The 25,913-nt window shown below is 54.3% G+C and overlaps 1 protein-coding gene across 5 annotated transcripts in view; it reads right to left on the bottom strand.

Moving 5' to 3' along the window:
• The window catches only part of TXNRD2 (thioredoxin reductase 2), a 49,772-nt gene that overhangs the window by 18,134 nt on the left and 5,725 nt on the right, over positions 1 to 25,913 (bottom strand). For 3 of the 5 annotated variants that reach the window (XM_064578030.1, XM_045887135.3, XM_045887134.3), the window contains exons 3-11: positions 20,141 to 20,197; positions 19,460 to 19,601; positions 18,839 to 18,913; positions 16,961 to 17,039; positions 16,400 to 16,462; positions 12,579 to 12,649; positions 4,233 to 4,252; positions 3,302 to 3,393; positions 686 to 860 (exon numbers count right to left, since the gene is read on the bottom strand). In XM_064578030.1, the coding sequence (XP_064434100.1) occupies positions 686 to 860; positions 3,302 to 3,393; positions 4,233 to 4,252; positions 12,579 to 12,649; positions 16,400 to 16,462; positions 16,961 to 17,039; positions 18,839 to 18,913; positions 19,460 to 19,542 (658 nt within the window). In that variant the 5' untranslated portion in view covers positions 19,543 to 19,601; positions 20,141 to 20,197. The remainder of the gene's footprint in view (positions 1 to 685; positions 861 to 3,301; positions 3,394 to 4,232; positions 4,253 to 12,578; positions 12,650 to 16,399; positions 16,463 to 16,960; positions 17,040 to 18,838; positions 18,914 to 19,459; positions 19,602 to 20,140; positions 20,198 to 25,913) is intronic. The other 2 variants (XM_064578029.1, XM_064578031.1) reach the window with 2 other exon arrangements.

A 25,913-nucleotide genomic window follows, 5' to 3' on the forward strand; every position in this document is an offset into this window, starting at 1 on the left:
GAGAGAAAGAAAGACGCAGGGGGCTTAAGGAAACGAGACTCCGACCCTAGAGGATGCAGCTGTCAAGGTGGGCACGATGTCCGAGCAGATGTGCTGCAGTCAGCCCCAGAACCCGTCAGCCCTCTGAGGCCAGACCCCACTCACGGCAACACCATGCCCCAGCCACAGGCAGGCTCACGAGGGACACGGTGAGCTCTCTGCTCTTCCCGCCTGGCTCCTGGCCAGGGTGCCTTTCCTCAGAGCCCACGTCCCTTCCCTCAGACTGGCCGAGGCCCAGGCCCTGGGCAGGCGTCTCCCCCACTGCATCCCCACTCTCCATCCTGCCCCTTGGGGTGCAGGGAGGAGCCAGCCTGGGAGGGAGTATGTCCGGCAATGGGCTAATTGTCAGCAATGGGCTAATTCTGCCCAAGGCCTCTGCCCCATCTCTGATGCCATCTTTGGAAATCTACAAAGTGTGACTTCCACAAAGGCCAGTTGGGCATCCACTCCTGCAGAGCTCAAACCAACCCCCCCCCCCGAGGTGATGGAAACGACCCCACGGGCTGTTATGATGGCCCAAGAGGTGTGCTGTGATAGCTGGCCCCCCCAAAAGCCAGCAGGACGAGGGGAGGCCGGGCGACAGCAGCAAGGGGAGGCGGTGTTGCTGCCCTCCGTGTGGCTCACGTGGGGCTCAGTGCACCCTTACCTGTGGCCCACAGGACAGTGTTGAAGGTGCCCACGTCCTCCTTGCCGGAGGTGAGGTCTTCCCAGGTAACCTGGAGCTGGCCATCTGGGAGCCTCCGCACTCTTGAGGGGGTACAGCCTCTCAGGAACCGGGTGCCTTGAGAGGCCATGTATTCCGTGACCAAGGAAGACATTTGCTGCAAAGCACAAGAGAACATGCTGTGAGGCCCAGGCGGCAGTGAGAAGATCCACTCCTGATGATTGTGGGAAGAAAGGACGTGGTCTCCTGCCTGCTTGAAAAAGCCCTAGAGGAGCCCAAGAAAGGTCCATCCAGAGGAGAAGGTCCAAGGCCCCTCCTCTGCTGCTACGTGGCCTCAGTCCACCCCCACTTCTGGGTCCCCTTGTTCTCTGTGGAACTGAGGGCTGAGCTGGGACAGCATCTGAAGCCAGCTCCAAATCCGAGGACCTGGGGCCCTTGGGTCAGGATGCACTTGACCTTTCGGCTCTTCTCCACATGCCGATTAACTAAGTCTTCACTAGAAGCAATGACAGAGAAACACCCCCTTCCCCTGGGGGCTCTGGTCTGGCCAAACGAGATGGCACTTGACTCCAAACCTGCCACCCCTCCCTCGGCAAACCCCCAACCACCAAATGCTGTCACCTCCTCTGCCACTGGGGAGTTGGGACATAGGGGGGCCCCTCTGCTCCCCACCAAGATATACAAGGTAGCAGGCATGGTGGGGGGGTGGGGGGGGTCAGGGCATCTGCTGAGAGGGCTCCCTCCTCCCAGCCTAGAAGGCTCTGCACCCCCTGGCTACAGATGGGGGCTCAGTTCCTGGGGCTGCTCGGGGGGCTTGTACAGGGTAGAGTCCCAGTCGGACACAGCCTTTTCTTTGAAGAAAAAATGAAAGCCACTGTTTAAATCCTCTGGTGCCTGCTCATTTAGAAACATACATCATGAGGAGTCCTGCCTATTCAGGATTGTCACACCAGTCACGAGAACACAAGTGTAGGCTGCTGATCCCTCTGGACGCCTGACAAGCCTGGAGTCTCTGTCACAGTCTGTGGGGGAACTACTGGGCCCAACTGAGCCAAGGGGCCAGACCACCGGCCGTAGGCTGGCACCAGGGCTGCACATCCTTCTGAGGCAGGGCCTGGGCCATCCGGCCTCACCACTGCGCCCCCATGTCCCAGGGCACCCCCTCTCGTCGGTCTCCAACTTCTGCCTGGGCTGGAAGGCCAGTCTTCTGAGTGGTCCTCATGCCTACAGGCCCCTCTGCTTCACAGGCCCTTGTCCTTCTCTGTGTCCTGCAGCATGGCCTCATGCAGCTCCCGTCTGCTGCCCGGCACACTCTACCCGTAGCCCGAGGTTCCACAGACCTTCCCTGGATGCCATGGCCCCACTGTGGACACTTAGTACATGAGTGCGGAGTGAAGTGAAAGAGGGGCGCCTGGGTGGCTCAGTCCGTGAAGCGCCTGCCTGCGGCTCAGGTCATGATCCCAGGAAAGTCCACATCGGGCTCCCTGCTTAGCGGGGAGAGGTCTGCTTCTCCCTCTCCCTCTGCCTGCCATTCTCCCTGCTTGTTTGCTCTTTCTCTCTCTGACAAATAAATGGAATCTTTAAAAAAAAAAAAGAAGAAAAGAAAGCGCGTGGCCCTGAACAGCACCGAGGGCCAGGTATCCACGTCTGCCGGCTGGGGTGTGGCTGGGGGCAGGCCCACTGCTTCCCTCTGCAAGAGCTCACCAGGCCGGAGAGCACTGATGGACGGGGGTCTGTCTTCCTTCTCGGACACATGAGAGGGCATTTTGACATCTTCACGGCAACAGCCCCAGACTTTGGTTTTAACAGGTGACTTTTCCTTGAAGAGTTTTTAGTTAAAAAACCCCAGCAAACCACGTGCTCCTGACATGAATGCCTCCGCCGTGAGCAGGGGTGTCTATGCCCCAGATGCGGATCAGGAAAACCTGCACTCTTCAGACCCCGCAGGGTGGCCCTCTGAGCTCCTGCCACGCCTGACAGGCAGGCTGCGTGAGGTGCTGGCCCCATACAGTGGACAGGATGTGGAACCGGCGGGGCCCCAGAGGCTGTGGGGACGCTCTGAGCACTCAGGGTGGACCGCGGCCAGGAGAGACACCATAGTGCTCGTCCTGACTCACAAACCACATCTTTTCAGTCTGTGGCGGTGACTAGGAAGGCAGCCAGGGGCTGCCCTCTCCTGAGGTGGTCATGCAGGGCCTTACCAGTCTAGCACCTGCTTCCGACCTGGTGCTGCCCCTGCGGAGGTGGCACCCCACCCAGACACCAGAGGGGCTCAGCAAGGGAGATGTGGGACAGCGAATTAGCTGACCCATGCTTTCTGCTTACTAAGGGAGTGACTAGAAGGGCTGACCCAACCCCGTGGTCCGTGAGGCTGGCCTGGCGTGCCCACCAACATCCCTTTGGTCCAGGGAGCATGTCGCCACATGTTCCATGGGCCAGCCCTTCCTTCCACACTCTGGCAGGTGTTTCTACTTCAGTAACAATCTCCTTACTCAACTCAAGGGCCAGCTTCTAAAGACTGAGACCTCACTGCCAGACCACACCCACACCTGCCTGGGAGAGAGCACAGGGTGGGAGCTGGGGCACACGTGGCCATACCTGGTCAAAGCCCCGGAGGGGGATGCTTCTTATCATGACGGTGGTGTCCAGTCCGAGCCCAGTGAGGAAGCCAGCACACTCCAGGGCCACATCTGCCAGAAGCTAAGAATGCTAATGGATCGTGACATCAGGAGCCAAGGGACGAGACCCTCAGTGCCCTGGCCAGCCACCCACTCCCCCACCAATCTCCAGTCAGCCTGGAGGAGGCTCCCAACACCAACCACAAAGACCCCTGTCCAACGCCCCCCCCCCGCCCCAACCTCATAAATGTATGTCCAAGGTGAGGTAGGGACTCTGGTAGCCACGGGACATGGGCACCCTCCAATACCAAGGGCCCAGGCGGCTTCTGCCTCCATGGGGCATTTGTCCAGGCTCTAGGCAGTTTAATTTAGTCAGCCTTTGGGGCCAGGCCCTCCCCCCCCAACCCCCAAGGGATCCGAGCAGCGACAGAGGAAGAGTCTCCTTGGCGGAAGAAACACAATAGCTGCCTTCAACCCATGTTCCCAGCTAGCAGTCCCAGCTTTCACCTTCCCTCTGCTATCCCCTCTCCTGACCTCAGATCCTCCCATGGCTCCTCTCTTGACCGTCTCCGGTGTTACCGCTCCCTCTGAAGGAATGGGCCTGGATGGGGCTGCTCTCCAGGGAGCACCACCTGCCTCACGGCTGTATCCAGCTGGCCTGACGGGCTCAGCCATCTCAGCGTGTGGCTCAGGAAACGCCTCCAGGAAGCCCTAGCCTCAAAGGTCAGCCTCAAATTGTCCCCTGAGTGCAGGTCATCTGCCCTGAGTGGCCCTGTAAGTGCCTGGCTCCAGGCGGCAGACGTCCTCCCTGCCGGAAGGGAGGGCTGTGGGGGAGGGGCTGTAGGAACCGAGCATCCACTCTCAGGACTGTGAGCACAGCCGGCTGTCACCTGCATGCCCGCAAAGGATACAGCTGGCCCCGACCACCAACCTGTTTGAGGAACGGACACAGAAAGAACAGTGAGTCCCACACGTGGCCCACCGTGGCCCATGTGCAGCTGTCCTGACTGGGGCCTCCACAGGGGGGACGGGGCCCTTCAGCTTTCCGGGGGTGCCCGGTCAGCTGACGTGTCACTGTTGATGAGTCAGCTGAGGCTAACTGTTCAAACAGGTTGTCCCAAGGCACAAAACCCACTTCCCAGAGGCTCTGACTGTGAAATAAATGACAAACACAGTGTCACTGAATCAGAAAATTGCCTGGTGGTGAAGGATGTGAGTGGTCAGTGACAGAACAGCACATGCACATGAAGGGTCCTGGGAGTGCGATCAATGTGGAGTCCACGGGCGTGTGAAGAAAAGTCCCATTAGAACAAGGGGAATGGTTTTCCTTCTGTCCTAATGTAAATTCTGCCATGGGGTCCCTCCAGATCTTCGGCAGCCAAGATGGAAGCAGACTTGCTTTGCAGGACAGGGAGAGCACAGGACAATAGGGAGGCTTCTGGGAAAGCAGCGGCTGGGGCCAGAACATCCTCGAACCTGTCCAGCCCCACCACACACGGGCCGGGGCCAGGAGAGCCAGCTCCCCGCAGCAACTATGAGGGCACCTGGGGGCAGAGGGAGATGCAGGACACTGGGACCCAGCTCCACTCTGCACGCATGAACACACACGCATACAACCACACATACACACACGTGCACAGAACCTAACACGGAACGAAAATTCCCGCCCCGGTGGCAACATGTGGGTGGGCTTGTCAGATCACCCCCTCAGCCTTCGAATAAGAGGAGGTGATGTAAGGATGGATAAGCCCAATGTCAGCACTAATCCCGGCAAGTACTAATGATATAATTCCATTTCAAAAAGCAGTATATCCCGTGGAATACTGCTGCAGGTGCCCTACGGGAAGCAACTGCACACGGCTTCCTCTCAGGGGCTGGGGACAGAACCGGGCTGGAGTCACGTTCGGGGCGAGTGAACAGAGCTCACCGTGTGAAAAAGTTGAGAGGGACACTGGGCCCCGCAGCTGGTAGGAGCACTGAGAGGCACTCAGGGCCCCACACAGGCCTGGCAATGTCTAAGAGATAGACACGTTGGCGTACATGCGTATCCACGTGTGTACGTGGCCACACATATGTGTAATAGGTCTCTGTGTAGGGACGTTTTCAGAATGACATAACCTGATGTCTTTTGTACTTGATGTATATGGTGAACGGTACAGGCTTTTCTTTAAGACGTGAAATTCTGAGTTACTTAAAATGCAAGCAGAATTGAACTGCTTTGAACATCCCAGGAAGTTGGGTAAAAGTGTCAACGCCAAACACGCAGTGCCCTTTGCTCCCTCTTCCCAGTGGTGGCCACGGTGCAGGCCGACCGCCTCTCAGACAGCCACAGCATGCAGGTACTGGGGGAACCCCGCTGTTGGGACAACGGGGCTGTCCCGGCCTGTCTTGGAGCCTTCCTGCCTCTGTGACGTGGACCCTCCAGCAGGAGCCAGCCAGCCACCGGCCACACCCTCCAGGACAGCTCCAGACCCTCATGTCACGTTGCTGAGGACACAGGAAGGCAGTCTCCTGATTTTGGCAAAACCGGCTTATTTCTGCAGCCCCCCGGGGCCCTCCCTACCCTCTTGCACTATGTGGATGGGGAGCTGGACAAGGAGGTAGGGCAGGCGGCCAGGCAGCTCCTCCCATGGAGCCACCTCGGTGCTCTGGGCCTCCGGCTCCCACCTCCCAGTCACGGGGGCCCACCCTTCTCAGGCCACCAGCTCTGAGTTGCCGACAGAGGGCACATCTGGGAGAAGGTCGGTGCCAGCTCAGCCATTCAAAAGTGGGTGTCCTTGACCACATGTGTAGAGCTGAAATCTCATAAGCAAACAAGCGTCCTGCCTTCTTGAAGGTAATTTTGGGTCTTGCCTTTGTGAGCAAGGATTATCAACAATATTGGTTTTCACTCCATCCCTGCCCCCAATTCATCAAATAATCGTTATTCTTTGCAGAACGCAGAATCCAAGAACTCAGAGAACTCCCTTCAAATGAGCTGAAGTAGGAAAATGCCAAAGCAAAACCAGACAGACTCTGGAGTCTCCAGATCATGAGGGGTAGGGAGGGCTGGAAGAGGGGCTGTGGTTTGTTTTTATCGGTACCCTTGAAACTGTAGACAAGTCCCTCTGGCTGCTGAGGGGACCCCTGGCCAGGAAGAGGGCCTGGGAACCATGGGGCCAAGGCCGGCTGCCAAGGTGCAGGGACCAATGCCGGCCCTGGCGAGGCCCAGGAGGACAGGGGTGCTGGCAGCAGCGGAAGTCAGGACCAGCTTGTCGGATCTGGGGGGAGGGCCCGAGTGAGCCTTAGAGGGATGGCAACACTCGCGTTATCACTATATTAAGAGACCCGGATACAAGGGCATCAGCCCACGCGGGCAGTTGCCACCCTACATCCCGGGAGCCCCTGATGCAGTTGTACGTGTGTTCTGGGCAACTCCGCTCTCTGTGCCCTTCGGTGTGCAAACATTTCATGCAAAGCTATAACTACCGTGGGATTAGCCTAATCACAGGGCAGGCTTTCTTGTTCAAAATCTGAATGGGGGAGGAAGCAGAAACAAAAGCCTTAATTCAGACCCATGAAGCCCCAGCTTAAAGAGCCCTCCACCTGCCTCTCGAGTTTGAAGGCCCCTGATCCGCTCCCCTAGGGGAGCACCCACACAAAGTGAGGGCCTCACGGCAGGCACTGGCTCCTTGGCAGCCCCACCAGTGCAGGAAATGCCAAGCGGGCTGCCGAGCTCAGGTGCCCCAGGGAGGCAGCAGGGAGAGTGGGGGGCCCCAGGGCCTCCTCCCCAGTGGGGACTGGCTCCAGGCTTGCCTGGGATCTGCCAGCCCCATCCAACCCAGGTCCAACACTGGGCCCACCTCTGCCCAGCCAGAGCCTCTCCATTCTGGCCTCCTAACAATGCCACCCCAAGGAGCTGTCTTCCTCAGCCCCTGGGCCCAGCAGCCATCGGGATACACCAGGGAGATGGTCAGCGGGACTTTACAGGCTGGTAGCCAAGTCTCAGGCAGATAGCCGGTCTCCCTTTTGCTGGACACAATGTGTCACACTAAATGAACATGGACATTAAGCAGAAAATGAGAGTATTCACAGCAATGAATTTTCCTAACCAAATGGCTGTGGTTCTTTGCATGATAAAAATTTATATCCTTCCCAAGGGCGCCTGGATGGCTCAGTCATTAAGCATCTGCCTTCGGCTCAGGTCGTGATCCCAGGGTCCTGCGATCGAGCCCCGCATCGGGCTCCCTGCTCGGCGGGAGGACTGCTTCTCCATCTCCCACTCCCCCTGCTCTGTTCCCTCTCTCACTGTCAAATAAATAAATTAAAAAAAAAATTATATCCTTCCCTTCTGCGCTCAGGGAAAGAGAAAAATGATCACAATACCTAGTCAGCTTCCAGACACAAAATAAGGGTCCCCCCCCCACCAAAAAGAAAAGCTCCTTCCAGGACCAACTCTGAGAGGCAGTGTTAAATCATCCCAAGTTATAGAAACACGGGGCTTCACAGAGCCCCGGGCCCAGGGACAGAGGGCCGGGCTGTGCAGCTGTAGCTGAGAGGACACGCCTGGGCTGGCGAGTGGGAACAGTGGTGTGGCAGGCCAACGTGGGGGAAGACCTGCCCCTAGGTGGCTCCGGTCTCATTCAAGTCCTCTGCTGCCAGAGAAAGGTGGTGGCATGGAGGTCACCCCAAAGCTGCTAGCTCAGAGCCCAGCTGTGCAGAGAGCTGGCCTGCAGACCTAGAGTGAACCCCAGGCCAGAATGCTGACCAGCTGGGCCAGGGAGCCAAGGGGGTGTGGGGGTGTGGAGCAGAGTGACCTCGATTCTCCACCATTAGGGCCCCCCGAACAGTTGCAGGGTGCGGGGACCTGAGGATCCTGGCCCCGGGCAGGCTGGAAGGCCGGGCCCAAGTCCCAGCCAGGATGCCCAGGTCCAGAAGGCCTGGAAGAGGAGGTGGCCCTCCAGCTGAGTGAGCCAAGATCACCAGGCTGTGGGATCAAGGGCGGGGCCAGATACCCCAGGGCCTGCCTCCTTAAAGGCACTGTGGGGAGTCGGCCCACCTTTCTCCCTTCCACCCTCCCTCCACCTGCCAGGGAGCTGCTGGGCTGGACATCTGGGACAGGCAGGGCTGCATGCCATCTCTAAGTCTCCCCGTGCAGGGCAGTGCACTTCCTCTGCACCCCCACTTTCTCCACTGGTGGTTGACAGTTCCTTGAAGTGACCATTATCCCCCTGACCGTTCCTTCCGAAGGGGCTCCTGCTACCTGCCCAGGGGACCCTGTTCTTCACCCAGAATCCTCCTCACTTCTTCAACCTGCCCTGGATTACACAGAAAAAGGAAGAAGCAAGAACAACGGAAATGCCGAACAAGCCAGATACAAAGCTGGCATTCGGGGGGCCGAGGCTGAGTAGATGCCAATCTCATGGTCCCACCTCAGGCCGAGGGTGTGGCTCCGAGGGTCTGGGCCACCAGGTCTCCCCCCGGCCCTGGCCTGACATCACAGGGCCCTGCTCACAGACTTGGGAGCTCACGCTGCATATGGTGGAAGTTTCCACACATGATCTGTTACCTCCAGGGTGCCAAGCTGGGCACCCAGCTGTGTTGTGAAGGCTGTTTCATTCTTCCCACCAGCTGGGCTTGGGCTTCATCATGCCCTCTCTGCCATCTGGCTAGCCCTGGGCTCCCCAGACCTGGATTCGAGCAGACATGTCTATGAGGCTGAACACCTCTGTGGCCACCAGGGTCCATGCCTTGAGGGGACAAAGGCATGGAACAACCACAGAAGGCTGAAGGGCCACAGGGCCCACTGAGGGCTACTGGTCACTGTGCCCCACTCAGATACACCCTGAAAGGTCAGATGCTGCCCGTGCCCCATCATGGGGAGGGATGGAGGGAGGAAGAACGCATAAGGGACGCGGAGCCTCTGACGGGTCGTGAGGAGCTGGCCGGTGGGGGCCGCACCCCCTGCAGACGGAGGCCAGCTCGCTGGGTGCCCTCCAGCACCGGCTGTGCCTCCCGATGGCACCGAGCAGAGATCCCCCCCCTCGCCAACCCCCCCCCCCCCCGGCTGCAGGAGGCACTACAGGGCCGGGGGGCAGCCCTCAGGTCCATATTAATTTCAACTCCATTTTAAAGGCGAGTTAAAATAAACACAGGGAATATTTATAAGGCAAATAAATCTGGCAGAAACAGCCCCTCCAAGTGTGAGCAGAGGCCTCCCTCTCAGCCCCAGCCCAAGCTGATAAAATACAGAAATGCTACTGTAGACCCTCCGGGCTTATTTTGACTACAGCAGAGGAATGCAGCATGTAAACACTGCCTCCCATATCACACTGTTACAACTTGCATTAACAGCACCGGACAAAAGCCACATTTTCACAGAAGCATCGTACAGGGATATATCTCCAGCTTAATTTTTTAAAAAAACCATTTCCTCACATAAATCATGCTCAGAACGAGAAACGGGTGACTGATACATTGCAAACACTTTTTTTTCTTAAACAATAACATACCTAGATTCCTTCTAAACGAAAGAGCTTTTTTTTTTTTTTTTTTTAAATCTTCTAAATGTTTTTTTTCTGAAGAAAATAAACACAGCACTTTCTTTCCGGACTGAAAGATCTGGGGTGGTGTCTTCCCGGCTGAGCAGGCCGCTGCCCGGACACATGGTCGCGGAGGAGGGGCCCGGGCCCTGGGCCACCGCGCTGAGCACCGGCGACACCCAGCGCGCCTGGGCCTCCCGCCCTCCCCAGCCTCCACACACACCCAGCCTCCTGTGAGCAGTGGCCCAAGAGACAATCGCTAGAAACCGACCCCTTCCTGAACACCGAGACGCTGGCATTCGGGGGGCCGAGGCTGAGAAATGGGAAATGGGAAATGGGAATTGGGTAATGGGAAAACAGCAAACAAAAGAAACTGACAGAATACATAGGAACGAATTTGACAAAAGACCGGGATTCCGAAAATGCTGGCCTTCGGTTAGAGGCTGAGATGACCGAAGCTCACAGGGCCTCACACAGGGCATAAGCTCTGGCAGCGAGCTGGCCTCCGAGGCAGCTGCACATTCGAGGCTGTCTGAACCACGGGTCCAGAGGACCACTACAGAGAGGCCGGCAAAGTGGGTCTACATTCCACCCAGAGGGATTGGTGCAAAAGAAAACTAAGATCTGAAGCCAGTGCCAGGCACTCGGGCCAGTGATACGGGAAAGTCGGAGTCAGAAGCCAGAGCAGGACTGGACTCCACTCGGGGACTGAGCTTTCAGACTGGCTCGCGGGGCTGCTGGTCAGCGACACAGGAACCCTGGCAGCCCGGCCCCCTCGACGTCATGCCGCACCACATGCCACATCACGCCACGCCACGACATGCCATGCCATACCACACCATGCCCCGCCACACCATACCATGCCACACCATGCCACACCACACCATGATGCCAAACCATATTATGCCACACCATGTCGTGCCACATCATGCCACACCATGCCACACCATACCACACACCATGCCACACCACACCAAAGATGAACCGCAAACACCCCGAGGACGCAAAGGAAAATCTGACTTGTGGAAGCCCTAAAGGAAAATATGGAGGCTCGTTTTCAAAAACAATCTTAGGGGTGGAGCAGGCCTTCCTGAACATGCAATAAATCTAAAAGCCATTAAGTGTAAAAAGAGATCTAAGGTAGGTTAAAAAAAATAAGAAAAAAACCATTTGTACATCACGCAAGTGAAATGACATGACAAGCCAAGAAAATGTGCAATAGAAATGGCCTGGGATCACAGCCCTAGAACGCAAACCAGCTGGAAGATAAGGAACAGATAAGAAAAAAGAAAACCAGATAGAAAGTGGGCCACGGACCAAGCTGACAACACACACACACACACTCACTCTCACATTCACAGACACACTCAGTTCTAAACGGCTAGTAAACACACGGAACGATGACTAGTAATAGCAAGTGCAAATAGAATCAGGTCACGTTTAACCCATTAGCTAGCTAAAGATAAAAGAATAGATAACCCAGATATTTCAGCAAAAAGGAAAAAAGTGATCGATGTCACAGCGTAAAAATTACGAACTTCTGTATGAGATAATATCACCGAGTAAAAGGAGAAACCACAGCCTGGAGAGCCAGAGGAACGCGACAGAGGGATCCAAGCCTGTGTGAGCTTGACCACAGTCACTGGAGGGACCACACACGCCTTGGGCAGAAACAACCGGCGTTCACCCTCCACGGGAGCAGGAGGAGAGGCTCCTTCCTGTTTTACGGCTCATGAAAAAGCCGATGGCCCGGCCCAGTTGCGGGGGGTGGGGCAGGCAGGGGTGCACCGGGAACACAGGGCAGCCCACCAGGAGGGAGCACCTGCTAGCAAGACGTGTAAAGCCCTGTACCTGCGTTCTCGGCTTGTAGGAAACCCCCGACAGGTATGTAGAACACACAAGAAGCATTATGACAGCAGGTAAGATGCACACCAAAGGTTTTCGCTGCAGCATTTCATAACGCCGACAAAAGGAGCCTAGCGAGATGCTCGGGAGTAGTGGAAAGATCAACTACACCACATCCATTCAAGGGAATCAAGCCCCGACCGCGACCAGAGATGCCTCAGGAAGTGGGAAGCAGTGATAAGGAGAGCACATGGGTGCCCGTTCACACACACGCCCACCCACCCTGGCACACTTCTCCACCTCTATTTTCTCAAACGCAAGTCCCAAGACAGCTGAGAGCCCACTGACGACCAAGCCTCTGCTGCCCTCTGGTGGCCTTTCCAGTCCCTGCGAGCATGGAGTCCCCCAAATGCCACTCACAGGGCCTGTCTGGACCTGGAACCCCCCAACAGCCTGCTCTGTGGGTACAAGCAATACATTTGGTGCATGAACACCTGCTCAAGGAGTGTAAAACTGCTCACACACTGCACGTCTCATTTCCTGGGCTACAGTTTCTGAGAACTTCGGAGCCTTTGCTGCATTTCAGAGAAGCCCAAGGTTCAAACCAGAGGAAAGGGGATGTTTAATCAAGGCCTGCGGAGAGGCCAACGGCTTTCTCTGAGGATCTGGCCTCACTTTCTCCTCCTTGAATGTCCTCCCTCCGTGATGTCCCTGACAGGACACACTGGAACCCTGGGGCTCTGGGAACCCTGTTTGAAAACCACCGCCCCTAGACAGCAGCTGATACATTTTGTAATACACGGGTGTATAACCAACATGTGGTTCTGAATGGTTCTGATGTTTGCAACGGTGAACAAGAGGATCTCCATTAAGGCACACGTTGGGTCTTACGTTTTTCCAGGGGATTCCTTCAGCCAGAAGATGTCGTCACTTGTAATTCCATATTCCAAGGCACCTTCGATCTATCCAGGAAAAAAAAAGGATCAACGTGAGAAGAGCATCACTTGGCCTGTCTCCAGAGATTTCCCCCAAAGAGGATGACCATTCTGTAGACACAACTCAAGCAGAACCACCCCCAGCCCACCCATGGGTGCGCTTCCTTGCTCCACACACTGTTCTTCAGGTTGTGGCCTCTAGGGACAGGTGACCTGGCTATATCTGACTTGGTGCACCATCTACCTTCTGGGCAAAGCACCCAGCACTCCTTGGCTGTGCAAGGTGGTTGGGGAGCCGGCGTGTGGCCCACAGCCTTTTCCTCCCTGCTCTCCAGGGCCTTCCCCTTGATCCAGATGCTGGGCTGAGGGAGGACAGGTGGGGAGCAGAGTGACGCAGGGTGTGGAGGGGCAGGCTGGCCCCAAGGGCACGGGGCTGAAGGCTGGACGCTCCTGGGCATCCTCCAGGGTGTATACCAGTGGAGCCTGAGGAGGGGCCGCTAAGCAGGCGGGGGAGACAAGGACCCGTGTCCCCTCAGTGGCCCATGAGAGTAAGAAGAGCAAGATGTGCGGGTGGAGAGGAAGCGGATTTCAAACAGTTTATGATTCTAATCGGCAATAAAAATAAAGCTAGGAATTTCTCGGGTTTGTGTAAAGAAAACCAAAAGGTCTAGAAATCAAAGGAACTAAAACACAAGTGAGTCTTGGCAGGCCCCCGGGGAAGGGTTTGTGGTGGTAGGTGGTGGGACGGCTGCCTCCCCCTGGGCCAGATAACTCCTGCTCTAACCCCCCTGGCCGGGGGACACATGGCAGCCGCCTAGCCGAGGTCTAGCAGGCTGGGGCCAGGCCTGTCGCCTCTGCAGGGCACCCTGGCGCGGGCACATATGTCGGTCTGCCCCAGATGACCGCCCAGCTCCTGGGAGCTGACTGTGGCCTTCAGGGGCTCTATGCAGAACCAACGTAGGCCTGGCTGAAGGGTCAGGGGTCACTAATGGTCGCCCACCTTTCCTCCCTTGAACAACAGCACCCCGCCACCCTACAGAGCCATGTAACCCGCCCAAGGGCCACCTCTGTGCAAGCCACCTGTCCCCTCCAGAGGCTGCTCTTGAGGGCCTTACAGCCAGACGGAGGCGTGGTGCTCCTCTGAGGACTGGAGGTGTGCGTTTTCCCCATGCCCCCTCTGCTCCCCATTTCCAGAGAAAGCACAGAACCGAAGATGGAGGCTTGGGATTTGGGCATCTGGGGAGAAACAGAACCACTCCCTTGTTCTTCCTCCATCTGCTCCATCTGTGCTCTGTCGGTCTAACTAGGAGGCAGAAGTGGCCTCCAGGCCCAGGGAGTCTGTGGGCCTCATGCACTTCGCTGCAGCCCATCTGGAGGCTCAGGGCTTGTGCCATCTGCTTCCCAGGGCCCCTGGGAGACCCACGAGGATGTGGCCTCGGCCAAGCCCCTTCTTGCTTCCCATCCCCCTCTCCACTACCTTGACCGTGGCCCCTTCCTTAGCTCCACCTGCCTCACAGGAGTGAGGGCAGAGAAGCGCCCTCACAGCAGACCAGGCCAGGAGGGGACGCTGGCAAAAAATGGTGGCGTGAGGACCTCCCAATGTTCACCCTTCCATAAAAACAGCCAGACAACTAGCAAAAATAGTCAGATTCAACTTTTTGAGAACTCTGGAAAGTCTAGTCAAGAAAAATGGCTGAAACTTGGTATGGACAGAGAGTTTTGTGGAGTTGTAACGGACTCTAGCCTCATCCCTCAGCACAGCAGCAAGCTTGAGCAACGATGAGCTACTTAAGAAACACAGTGGGGAGAGCAGAGCCGAGGTGAGCCGGAGCCCTTGCAAAGCTCCTTCCCAAGAAACAGTCGTCGATCGACCTGGCTGGGGCTTCCCCAGAAGGCCCTACTCAAAAGGCTTGTCTTCAACCTCGCTTGACCTGGCCGAGGGCCAGAAGCCTCTCTAAGAGGAGGATCTGCCCGGTGACTGATGCCACAGCTGCCCGAAGCAACGGATAACAGCTGAAGCAAACAACACACCACCCAAGAGCTTAAAAGGAAAAGCCAGGGATGCCTGGGTGGCTCAGTTGGTTAAGCGTCTGCCTTCGGCTTGGGTCATGATCTTGGGGTCCCGGGATCAAGTCCTGCATGGGGCTCCTTGCTCAGTAGGGAGCCTGCTTCTCCCTCTCCCACTCCCTCTGCCTGCCACCTCCCCTGCTTGTGCTCTCTCTCTCTCTGACACATAAATAAAATCTTTAAAAAAAAAGAAAAAAGGAAAGCCAAGGAATGAGCTGTCCACAGGGGCTTTGAAAAGCTCCTGCATATTCCCGGGGACCTAGAAGGCCAGGTGTAGGCCCTGGGCTGCACACACACCCGGGGAAAGGCCCCACACAGCCTGAGGTCTCCCCTCTGGCTGACCTCGAGGCCCGGCATGGGCAGGAAGTGAGGGCTAAGGTAGAGTTTCTGGCGCCTGCCTGATTGCCCAAAGCATGCCCCCAAATGCCTACAGAATCTGTCAGCAAAGACTGGGCCGTTTCTCCAGGTGTTTCAGGAAATCTCTGTCTAGTTACTAGCTGACCACTAACCCAACTGAGCAGAGACCTCAGTGGCCTCCCCTGAAAAAGAATACAGACTTTACAAAATTGCTTCAGAAAACCACCGAACATACAACAACAATAAACAAAATCCTACGGTGGAGACAGATTCTGATTTCCAGAGTTAACGCATTACTTTATTTAAAATACTCATTTCTCAACAACCAAAAAAAGTTATGAAATGTGAAGAACCAGGAAAGTATGACCTTCACACGTCATTGGAGGGGGTGGGGTATGCAAAATGGTGCAGCCACTTTGGAAAACAGGCTGTTGGCTCTTCAAAAGGTTAAAAACTGAGTTACCCTATGACCCGTCAACTCCATTCCTAGGTATAGAGCCAAGAGAAGTGAAAACTTAAGTCCATGGAAAAACTCGTGCACTGATGTTCACAGCAGCATTATTCACAACAGCTCAAAGTGCAAACAACTCGGATGTCCATCAATGGACAAGTGGACAAACAAAATATGGTCCAGCTACACAATGGCTCATTATTCAGGCATTAAAAGGAATGAAGCTCTCACACAGGCTACCATGTGGATGAACCTTGACAACCTTCTGTGTGCAGGAAGTCGGGCACAAAGGCCAGATGTTGTCTGATTTCATTTATGTGAAGTGCCCAGAATGGGCAAATCCACAGAGACGGAAAACAGGCTAGTGGTCACCAGGGGCTGGGGAGCCGGGAACGGAGTGACCACTCACGGGACAGGATTTCATTTGGGGCATGAAAATGTTCTGGAATTAGGTAGTGGAGACTGACGGTTGCACAACTCTGTAAATAAACTAAAACCCCCCCGAATCGTACCCTTTAAAAGGGCGCATTTTATGGTATGAGAATCTTATGTCATGATTTGGGGTAGGGGCAGGAAGAAGAGGGTTAAGTCCTGGATGTTCCAATAACTTGAGGCTGAGGAGAAAAGGAAGAATCAGCAAAGAGAGATAAAGGAGACCAGGGGCAGGGGTGTCCTAGAGCCACGTGAAGAGTGAGGGGATGTGGGGGTCCCTGTCAACCTGCTTCCATAGAACGCAGTTGAGAGAACATTAGAAAGTGACCAGAGTGAATATAGAAAAAAACTTTTTTTTTTTTTTTTTAAGAAAAGAAAGAGTGGGGGTGCCACTGGTGTGGGAAGCGTAAGCTGGGAGACCGTGAATGTGCCCGGGGTGCGAGGGAAGGCTGTGTGCTGGGGACACTCACGTGGGTGGGGTACCTCGGCCGCCCTCCAGTAGCAATGACGATGTGCTCAGCTGAAAGCAGAGTCTGAGAATAAACCGAGGAAGCTGTGGTCAGGCAGGTCGGCATAGGCTCCCAGCAGAGACCCACGCTTTCTAATCACAGCTCCTGCCCTGCAGTGTGGACCCTCCGGCCAGGAGCTCAGAGGCCCCTTGGAGCTGGGAACCTGTCAAGGGTCCTCGAGCCAGGAGGGGGCCCAGCAGAAGAGGGCAGGGAGACATTCTAACTCCAAGCACCCCGCGGTTTACAGAGCCCCGCAGGTGTCTCATATCCCTCAATCCCGCAAAACTCTGCGAGGGTAGGATCACCCGCCCTGTTGCCTGGCACAGCGGACAGCCTGGTGCCACGTGCATCTCAGTGATGCGTTTCATCGCTCGCAGAGAATCACAACCAGCCTCGGGGGGATCGGCGGTCAATTCCAGCAGTGCTTATTACTGAGAAGAGCACTGAGGTCAAACAAGGCTGGAGTCCTTGGAAGGTTAAGGACCACCGGAGAGGAGCCACTTGGGAGAGCTGGGCACTCACCTCTTTCCCATCTTTAGCGACACTGCAAACCGTGTGCTCGTTGACAAAGCTGGCCTTGACGTTAAAGTACTTGACTTTTCTGCAAAATAACAATATGATTGTCAAATATTTCCTCTGCAAATTAGGCATCACCTATGGGACTAAAGAGGGAGCAGATGGCTAAAAGGAAAGCTTGGGCCCACAGCCCCCTGCCCCCAACCCAGGCGGGGCAAGGGGCAAGTGCAGAGGGGCACCGGGAGGTGTGCAAGGGGAGGCGGGCCAGGGATCCCTGGAACTGCCAGGACAGAAGCCAGCTCGGGATGGCCCCGAGAGCCCAAGTACAGCCTGGGTGTGTGATGACAGAAGTGGCTGGGCCTCCCCAGGGTCCCTCCTTGTCACCTGGGCACATTCCAGCAGGGAGCAGAGGCCCCCGCCTGCACCCAGTTACCCCCGCCACCCAAATGACCAACTTCCCGCTGACAAGGGAGGGTGCCCACCAGATAGGCATCACCCCCTGCCTTTAGGGGACCGTAAGGCTGGAAAACAGGTATGATGAGGACAGAAGGGTGGTCAGGTGCAGGTGTGCACAGACGATCCACACCTTCTGATAATGAAGGCCAGTCTGTAGTGGTGGGTTCTTGGCGCCTTTGGTAATTATGGCTTCACCACCTCCTTGACTTTACATCCTCCCCACAAGCGAGGCCTGCACCCCCATGTGCCGCCTGAGCTGTAAGAACCAAGTCCTCACTCACCCCCACAGCCCAGTAACAGCCAGACGATACAGACACGGGTTCCGCACTGGCTTCCTTCTGGGGGCACCTCCAGAAGGTGGGATCGTTCGGGCCTGTTTGGCACTTGCCTGGGAGCTGCCTGGGGCTAGCAGGAAGGAGGGCAGAGCCCTATGCTTCCAGCAAACTACCCTGGGGAATACTGAGCCCCACACAGAGGAAAAGCGACAGGATGCAGCTTACCTCCCTGAGGGGGGGACCCCTGGGAACACCCAGGATGGGCATGCGGGCCGGCTTCCCTGGCTCAGCTGGCCTGGGTTTCATGGGCACAAAACAGTCGTGTACTGTACAGCCCCAGGAAGACTCCTTGGAGCCAAGCAAATAGTGCTCAGATGAGAGCACCAGACCTCTGAGGGCACAGTGTCCCCTCCATGACCTGCATGGGCAAAGGGCAGAGCTATAGGGCCAGGAGTGAAGCCTCGCCAGAGTCGAGTGCAGTTTTGAGCACCTCTCCTGGTAGCAGCTCCTCAGGGAGGATGCTTTGGGTCGGTATCCAGGTTGGGGAACCCCAAAGGGCGGATGGGACCTGGCGGCTTCGGGCTGGAATGATCATGTTGGACGTTGCTTCAGCAGACAACACCAGGTGCCTTCATACATGCCCGGGGAGCCAGGAGGTGGGTGGTGAGGTGTGGGGTTCAGGGCTGGGAGCCTGGAGAGGAGCCTGGAGAGGTGAAGTGTGGGCTTCACAGGGTGGTGCCCGGGCATCCTCTTTGCAACAGCAACATGGGGCTCAATGGGCTCTTTCCACATCACGGTGGTCGACCCTGACAGGAGAAAGGTCACCTGCCTCGAGGAAGGCGCTGGTCACTGGGATGGCCCTCTCTGTGCCCCCATGCTCTGGCCCTTGGCCTCCCCAGCGCCAGCCCCGAGCATGCCTCCTCCCTGGTGCAGACCCAGGCCCCAGCTGTCCTGCCAACATGCCCCTCAGCCCCTGCTACTCCAGGCTCTGCAGATGCGAGCTTGCAGGACGGCCTTCCTTCTGCGTGTGTGCACCCCACCCCACGGGCGGGCACCTCTGGTCTTATCACTGCCGAGCCTCTAGTGAGAAAGTGCCTGCCAAGGGAGAAAATGTCCCCAGAGAAGGGGGGAGGGCCGCGCGAGGCCTCAGTACCTGTCCTGCAGCTGGACCCGGTGCCCCCAGTTCAGGGACTTCACGTGGTTCTGCACGGCCTCTGCCATCGTCCCCCTATTAACACACACCAAGACATGTCAGAAACCACCCCAGAAGCATGAACCGCAGAGTCCCACAACAGACAAGTAGACGCAAATAGCCAGTGGGCAGAAATCCCAAGAAACAAGGTGATTCTAAAGGTGGAAAAATGTGACACCTATGCCCCTGGCCACTATCTCTGTCCTGGGTCTGGGGCTGTGGGCCACAGCCATCAGGACACAGCAGTGGCCCTGAGTCTAGGTCATCTGAGAACCACTGAGGGGCCTGTGTGCAGCTCAGAGCAGACCAGGGGCCACCTGTGGAAGCCAAATCGGTTTCTCACCTCCCACTAGTGGCCTCTGGGGCCAGACTGTCCTTTGTGAGGGTGCAGGAGGCCCCCACCTCAACCAGTGGTGATAACCAAAAATGTTTCCAGACTTTGCTGAATGTTGGGGAGAGGGTGGGCCCCGGGTGAGCGCCCGTCTGGTAGCTCGCTTCTGTGAAGGTTAATGGGGCAGTAAGCCTCCCCGCCGCCCCCACCGTGAGGAGCACAGAGGCGCAGCGAGTGGGTGGGCTCCTCACCAGTCATGCAGGACCGGCTGGATGGCCCAGCCATAGTGGGTGGCATCTCGGATCATGCCCCCCAGCAGCGCTGCCTGGTGCATCAGCTTCTTGGGGATGCAGCCAACATTCACACATGTGCCGCCGAGGCCCCATCTGGTACCTGGCATGTTGGGAAGGGCACGTTTAGATTTATATTCAGGGGACTGGAAGGCCCTCCTACTCCTCTACAGTTGTCTAAGAGCCCTTTAAGTTGGGGCGCCTGGGTGGCTCAGTAGGTTGGGGTCTGCCTTCGGCTCAGGTCATGATCCCAGGGTCTTGGGATCAAGCCCCACATCAGGCTCCCTGCTCAGCAAGGGAGCCTGCTTCTCTCTCGCTCACTCATTCTCTCTCTCAAATAAATAAATAAAATCTTAAAAAATAAAAATAAAAAAGAGTCCTTCAGGTTGTTTGTAACTCAAGCACGCTCCAGGTGAACCCTGCCCTGGGAATTTACTCTCTATAATTATAGTCTGTGTTGTCTTTAAATAAGAATGAAGAACTTTAAAGTAATGGCAGCTGACTTGCCAAGGAGGACACTTGCCAGAGAGCCTGGCCAGCAGTGGTGAATGGTTCTGGGTTCAGCCGCTGCCCCTGTATGTGAACCAGGCCCCCATCCTCCTGCTCCCCCAAGACAGAAGACTCCCACCCGGGGCTACCTACCTCGGGGGGAAGGCTCCACGTAGTCTACCACGGCCACCTTCTTTCCCAGCTGAGCAGCTGGAACGACAAGAGGAGCAGGCAGGTGGGGAGCTGCTTAGGGGCTGGGGCTGAGGACCAGATGAAGGCAAGGAAGGAGGTGCCCACCAGCTCTGCCCCCGGTCTCCCCACCTGTCTGCCACCACACAGTTGTGCTGCCCACAGGTGGGCACCCTCGGGCCTCTTCTTGACTGCAGCCTTCATCCCACCCACCACAGTGCCAGGACCTAGTGGGACACCCACCCTCCTTCACAAGCCCACTGCAGCCGCCCTGGGCCCAGCACCCCCCACCCCCGCCTCCTGCCGCACCCGGTTCCAGCCCAGACATTCAGCATGAGCCCAGCGCCCATCTGGCACATACTAGCAGGTGTCACAGGAGCACCCACTCCCCAAGAGAGGCCCCAGCCTCGGAGCTTCCCCTGGCTCTCTCCCCAAGCCCTCCCAGTGGACTCGCTCACCTCCTCTGTTCCCCACTGGACATGGCGGGGGGGCCCTCCACCCATGGTCTACTCTTGTGGGCATTTGCAGCCTCATTCTCAGGGCAAGGAACGGGAAGCTCCGAAGTCAAACGGCAGGTCCAGGGTCAGCCAGCCCCCACAGGGGGAGGGAGACCTGGGCTCCAAACTCCACCTCCTGCCTGGAGTCTCCTGGCCTCTCCCACTTGCTGTCAGTGGGTTCCTCCCAGGGCCACGAGTCCCAGGTGCTGACCCCATCACCAATTAGCCAGGGCTAATCACGGGGCTTCCCCTTGGCTTGCCTGGGGAGTTGCCCTGCCAACCTGGGCTCTGAACTTGACCGCCCCTGAGGGCATGCCCGACTTAAACATCGTGACCCGTGAGCATCTGACATACTACAGAACGCACTCGATTCATGTCTATTGACCAAGATCAGAACAAAGTTTTAGAAGCCTTCACGTAAAAATCCATTTTGCTTGACTGACCAATAATGGGATTGCAGTGCTTGTTTTAAAAACTCCAGCCAAGGGGACTCTTCAAACATGCCAACGTCTGTTTCCCATAGCTGACCACGATGGGGCAACAGGTACTGGATTTATCCTTGCATCCGAGACAACCAAAAATCCAGGGGAAAGACATAAAATAGTGCTTTCAAGAAATTGAACATCAGAAGACCAAGGAGAGTGATTCTTGGAAGACAGGAAACAAATAAGGTGACACAGCATGGGGAGGGGGCCCAGGCCAACTCCACTGGACTCCCTGGCTGAGGAGAGGACTGGGATTCTGGGGAGACTGAGGCAGCCAGAGGTCCTGGAACAGAGGACCAGAGAGGAGAGAGCTGTACAGAACCCCAGACAGCTGATCAGTGCATGTGTGTGTGTGAGAAAACCACCTGAGGCCAGGAAAGAACCATCCAGAAAGACTAGTAGAGGAGACAGTGCTCATGTAGGGCTGGGAATAGTGCCTGTTCCCAGAAGTCAGACTGGAGAAAACACATAATTCCTGGGGAGCTGGGTAAGTATTAAGGTCAGATGCCAGTCACTGAGAGTGATTGGGCACAGCTCCAGACCCACCGAACAAATCTTAAATGGAAGATGCAAAAGACTCAAACTCTCTTCTCTGCATCCCAGAACATACTCAAAAATGTATCTAGGAATCTAAAAATACCCAGAAGCCAGCAAGGGAAAGTTCAAAGTGTCTGGAATTCAATCAAAAATGACCAGGCATGCAAAGGAGTGGGAAAAGATAAGCCACAAGAGAGAAATAATCAGTCAATGGAAACTGACGAAGAACTGACATAGAATTAGCAGAAAAGAAGTAAAACGAGTATTGTAACTCTATTCCACATGTTCAAAAAGTTAAGGAGCAACACAGAAGATACAAGAAAGGACCCAAGTCCAATCTGTAGGGATGAAATTACAATACAAGAGATGAAAAACATATCGTGTGAGATTAATGGTAGATTAAACTTTGCAGAATCTTTTATTAGTGAATTTGGAAACATAGGAATAGAAACTCTCCAGAATGAAGACAATACCCATGAGCTGAAGGGAGACTTTGAGCAGCCTAATGTATGTGTGATTAAAGTCTCCAAAAGTGAAGAAGAGGAAGGGCAGGAAAATTCCCTGAAGAAATAACGGTTGAAAATTCTCACAAGTTGATGAGAAATCCACAGACTCAGGAAACTCAGTGAACTCTAGCAGAAAAATAATTAAGAACTACACCAAGGTGCACCCTCTTTAAATTGCTCAAAACCAATGAAAAGAGCAAATCCTGGAAACCACCAGAGACAAAAAGACACACAACAAAGGAACAGAGATAAAAAGGCAGCAGATGACATCTGAAACAATGCAGGGAGAAGCCAGGACGGCAACATCTCTAAAGTGCTGTGCTGAAAGAAAAAAAGAAAAACTATCTACCTTGAATTCTCCACCTAGAGAAAATTATATATTTTTAAGATTTTATGTATTTATTTGAGAAAGAGACAGAGAGAGAGAGAGAGCGAGCGCGTGCTTGAGCAGGGGGAGGGGCAGAGGGAGAGAGAGAGAATCCCAAGCGGACTCCCTGCTAAGTGCAGAGTGGGAGAGGGAGAAGCAGGCTTCCCGCTGAGCAGGGAGCCTGATGTGGGGCACGATCCCACGACCCTGAGATCATGACCTGAGCCGAAATCAAGAGTTGGATGGTTAACCGACTGAGCCATCCAGGCACCGCCCCCCCCCGCCCCGAGAAAATATCTTTAAAAAAAAATCAAGGCAAGATAAAGATGTCTTCAGACATACAAGAGCTGAAAGAATTCATTACTCTTAGAGCCACACTACAAGAAATGTTCACGGACATCCTTAGGGCAGAAGAAAAATGATACCAGATGCAAACTCACATCTATACAAAGGAAAGAGCAGAAATGGTGACTACACAGGCAGATCTGTAAGATTTTTTTCTCATTAGTTTAATCTTTTTTGGAAGGTAACTGTTTAGACAAAATATAGCAATGTGTTATGGGCCTCATAACATGTCAAAGTAAAACATGTGGCCACATGGTTTTGGTACTATGTGTGAATTGGACCATAGCACTTGCAGGTAGACTATGACAAGTTCAAGATGTCTTCTGCAAACCCCAAGGCAACTACCTAGCCCCATATTTGTTAAGTGAACTCGAAATGGACCAGAAGCCTAAGTGTTAGGACTGAAACTGGAAAAGTCTTAGGAGAAGACACAGGCATACATCTTTGAGAGCTTGGATTAGACAACTGTTTCTCAGATACCAAAAGCATAGCAACAAAAGACACACCAGGTAAACTGGACTGCCATCAAAATCAAAAACGTTTGTGCTGCAAAGAACACAATCAAGAAAGTAAAAAGATAATCCACGGAATGGAAGAAAGTATTTGCAAATCACATATCTGATAAGGGTCTAGTATCCAGACTATATTTACATAAGAGTATGGAACATATGCATATGAACTCATGTAACTCAGTAATAAAAAGACAACCCAATTTCAAAATGGGCAAAGCTGGGGCACCTGGCTGGCTCCAATGGGGGAGCGTGAGATTCTTGATCTCGGGGTTGTAGGTTCAAGCACCACACTGGGGGCAGAGATCACTTAAAAGAATAAAATCTTTAAAAAAAAAAAACAGGGGCGTCTGGGTGACTCAGTCGTTAAGCGTCTGCCTTCGGCTCAGGTCATGATCCCAGGGTCCTGGGATCGAGTCCCGCATTGGGCTCCCTGCTCAGTGGGGAGCCTGCTTCTCCCTCTCCCTCTGCTGCTCCCCCTGCTTGTGTTCCCTCTCTTGGCTGTGTCTCTCTCTGTCAAAATAAATAAATAAAATCCTTAAATAAATAAACAAACAAAAACAAAAACTGGCAAAGCTTCTGAACAGACATTTCTTCATAGATATGCAAATGGCCAATAAACACATGAAAAGATGCTCCATTGTCTTTAATCATTAGGAAAATGCAAACCAACCACAGTGAGATAGTACTTGACACCTACTCAGGATGACTTGTAGTAAAAAAAAGACAGACATCAAATGGGGCTAGGATAGGGGCAAATTCGAATCCTCCGACAGTGCTGGTGGGAATATAAAATGATGTAGCCACTTTGGAAAACAGTCTGGCAGCTCCTCAAAAGGTGAAACCATACCACTCAGCAATTCCACTCCTAAGACATCTACCCAAGAGAAATGAAAACACGTCCACGCAAATACTCGCGCACAACGTTCCCGGCAGCATTATTCACCATAGCGCAAAAGTGGAAACAACCAAATGTCCACTAATGGCCAAGTGGATAATAAAATGCGATCTGTCCGTGCAATGGAATGATATTCAGCCATTACAAGGAATAAAGTACCAGCGTATGCTCTATTGTGGATGAACGCTGAACATAGCACACTAAGACCACATGTTTGTATGAAATATCCAGAATAGGCAAATCCATAGAAACAGAAAGCAGACTGGTAGTTGCCTGGGGCTGAGGGGTGGAGGGGCTGAGGGGTGGAGGGGCTGAGGGGTGGAGGGACTGAGGGGTGGAGGGGCTGAGGGGTGGAGGGGCTGAGGGGTGGAGGGGCTGAGGGGTGGAGGGGCTGAGGGGTGGAGGGACTGAGGGGTGGAGGGGCTGAGGAGTGGCTGCTAAGGGGTACAGAGTAGTCTTGGGGAGTGATGAGAATTTCTACAACTGATGTGGTGATGGTTGTACAACTCTGCGAATATACTAAAAATGAATGAATTATGCACGTTACATGAATGAATAGTACGGTATATGACTTAATCTCAAAAAAAACTATTAGAGGGGCGCCTGGGTGGCTCAGTCGTTAAGCGTCTGCCTTTGGCTTGGGTCATGATCCCAGGGTCCTGGGATCGAGCCCCGCATCAGGCTCCCTGCTCAGCGGGAAGCCTGCTTCTCCCTCTCCCACTCCCCTTGCTTGTGTTCCCTCTCTCGCTGCCTCTCTCTCTGTCAAATAAATAAGTAAAATCTTAAAAAAGAAAAAAAAAGCTACTAAAAAATATATGAAACAGAGACAAATCTGACAAAAGCTGTATGTTGAAAACTACAAAAGATTGTAGAAATAAATGAAAAAAATACCAAAAGAAGAGATATACTACATGACCTAGCTGCTCTACTTTTAGGCATTTATCCAAGAGAATTGAAAACATATATCCACACAAAGACATAACCACAAATGTTCACAGCAGCACCGTTCACAGGAGCCCCAAACTGCAAACAACCCAAATGTCCACCTGCAGGTGAATAGACAAAGTGTGGTGTATGCATACAACAGAATACTGATCAGTGATAGAAGGGAATGAACTCTGGACACACACAGCATCACAGATGAATCTCAAAACAATTAGGCTGCGTGAAAAAAGCCAGAGAAGTAAGAATACATATTACATGGTTCCATTTATACAAAATTTTAGAAAATGCAAACTCATCTGCAGTGAGAGAAAGCAGATTGTTGGCTGTTTGGGGATGTGGCAGGGAGGGGCTCCCAAGGTTTGAGGAAACTTTGGGGTTTGTTATGAGCTGAGTCACGTCCCCTCCAAATTCTTGTTGAAGCCCAAAGCCCCAGAACCTCAGAATGTGACCTTATTTGAAGACAGAGTCTTTATGGAGGTGATTAAATTAGAATGCGGCCCTATAGATGGGCCCTACTCCAATCTGACTGGTGTGCATATAAAAAGATGAGATCGGGACATAGACACACAGAGGAAAGACCCTGTGAGGACACTAGAAATCATGGCCATCTACAAGCCAAGGACAGAGGACTCAGAAGAAACAACCCTG

This window comes from Mirounga angustirostris, unplaced genomic scaffold (assembly GCF_029215605.1).
Source record: "Mirounga angustirostris isolate CCGP_5_RB_7025 unplaced genomic scaffold, mMirAng1.0.hap1 SCAF_14, whole genome shotgun sequence".
Lineage (NCBI taxonomy): Eukaryota > Metazoa > Chordata > Mammalia > Carnivora > Phocidae > Mirounga > Mirounga angustirostris.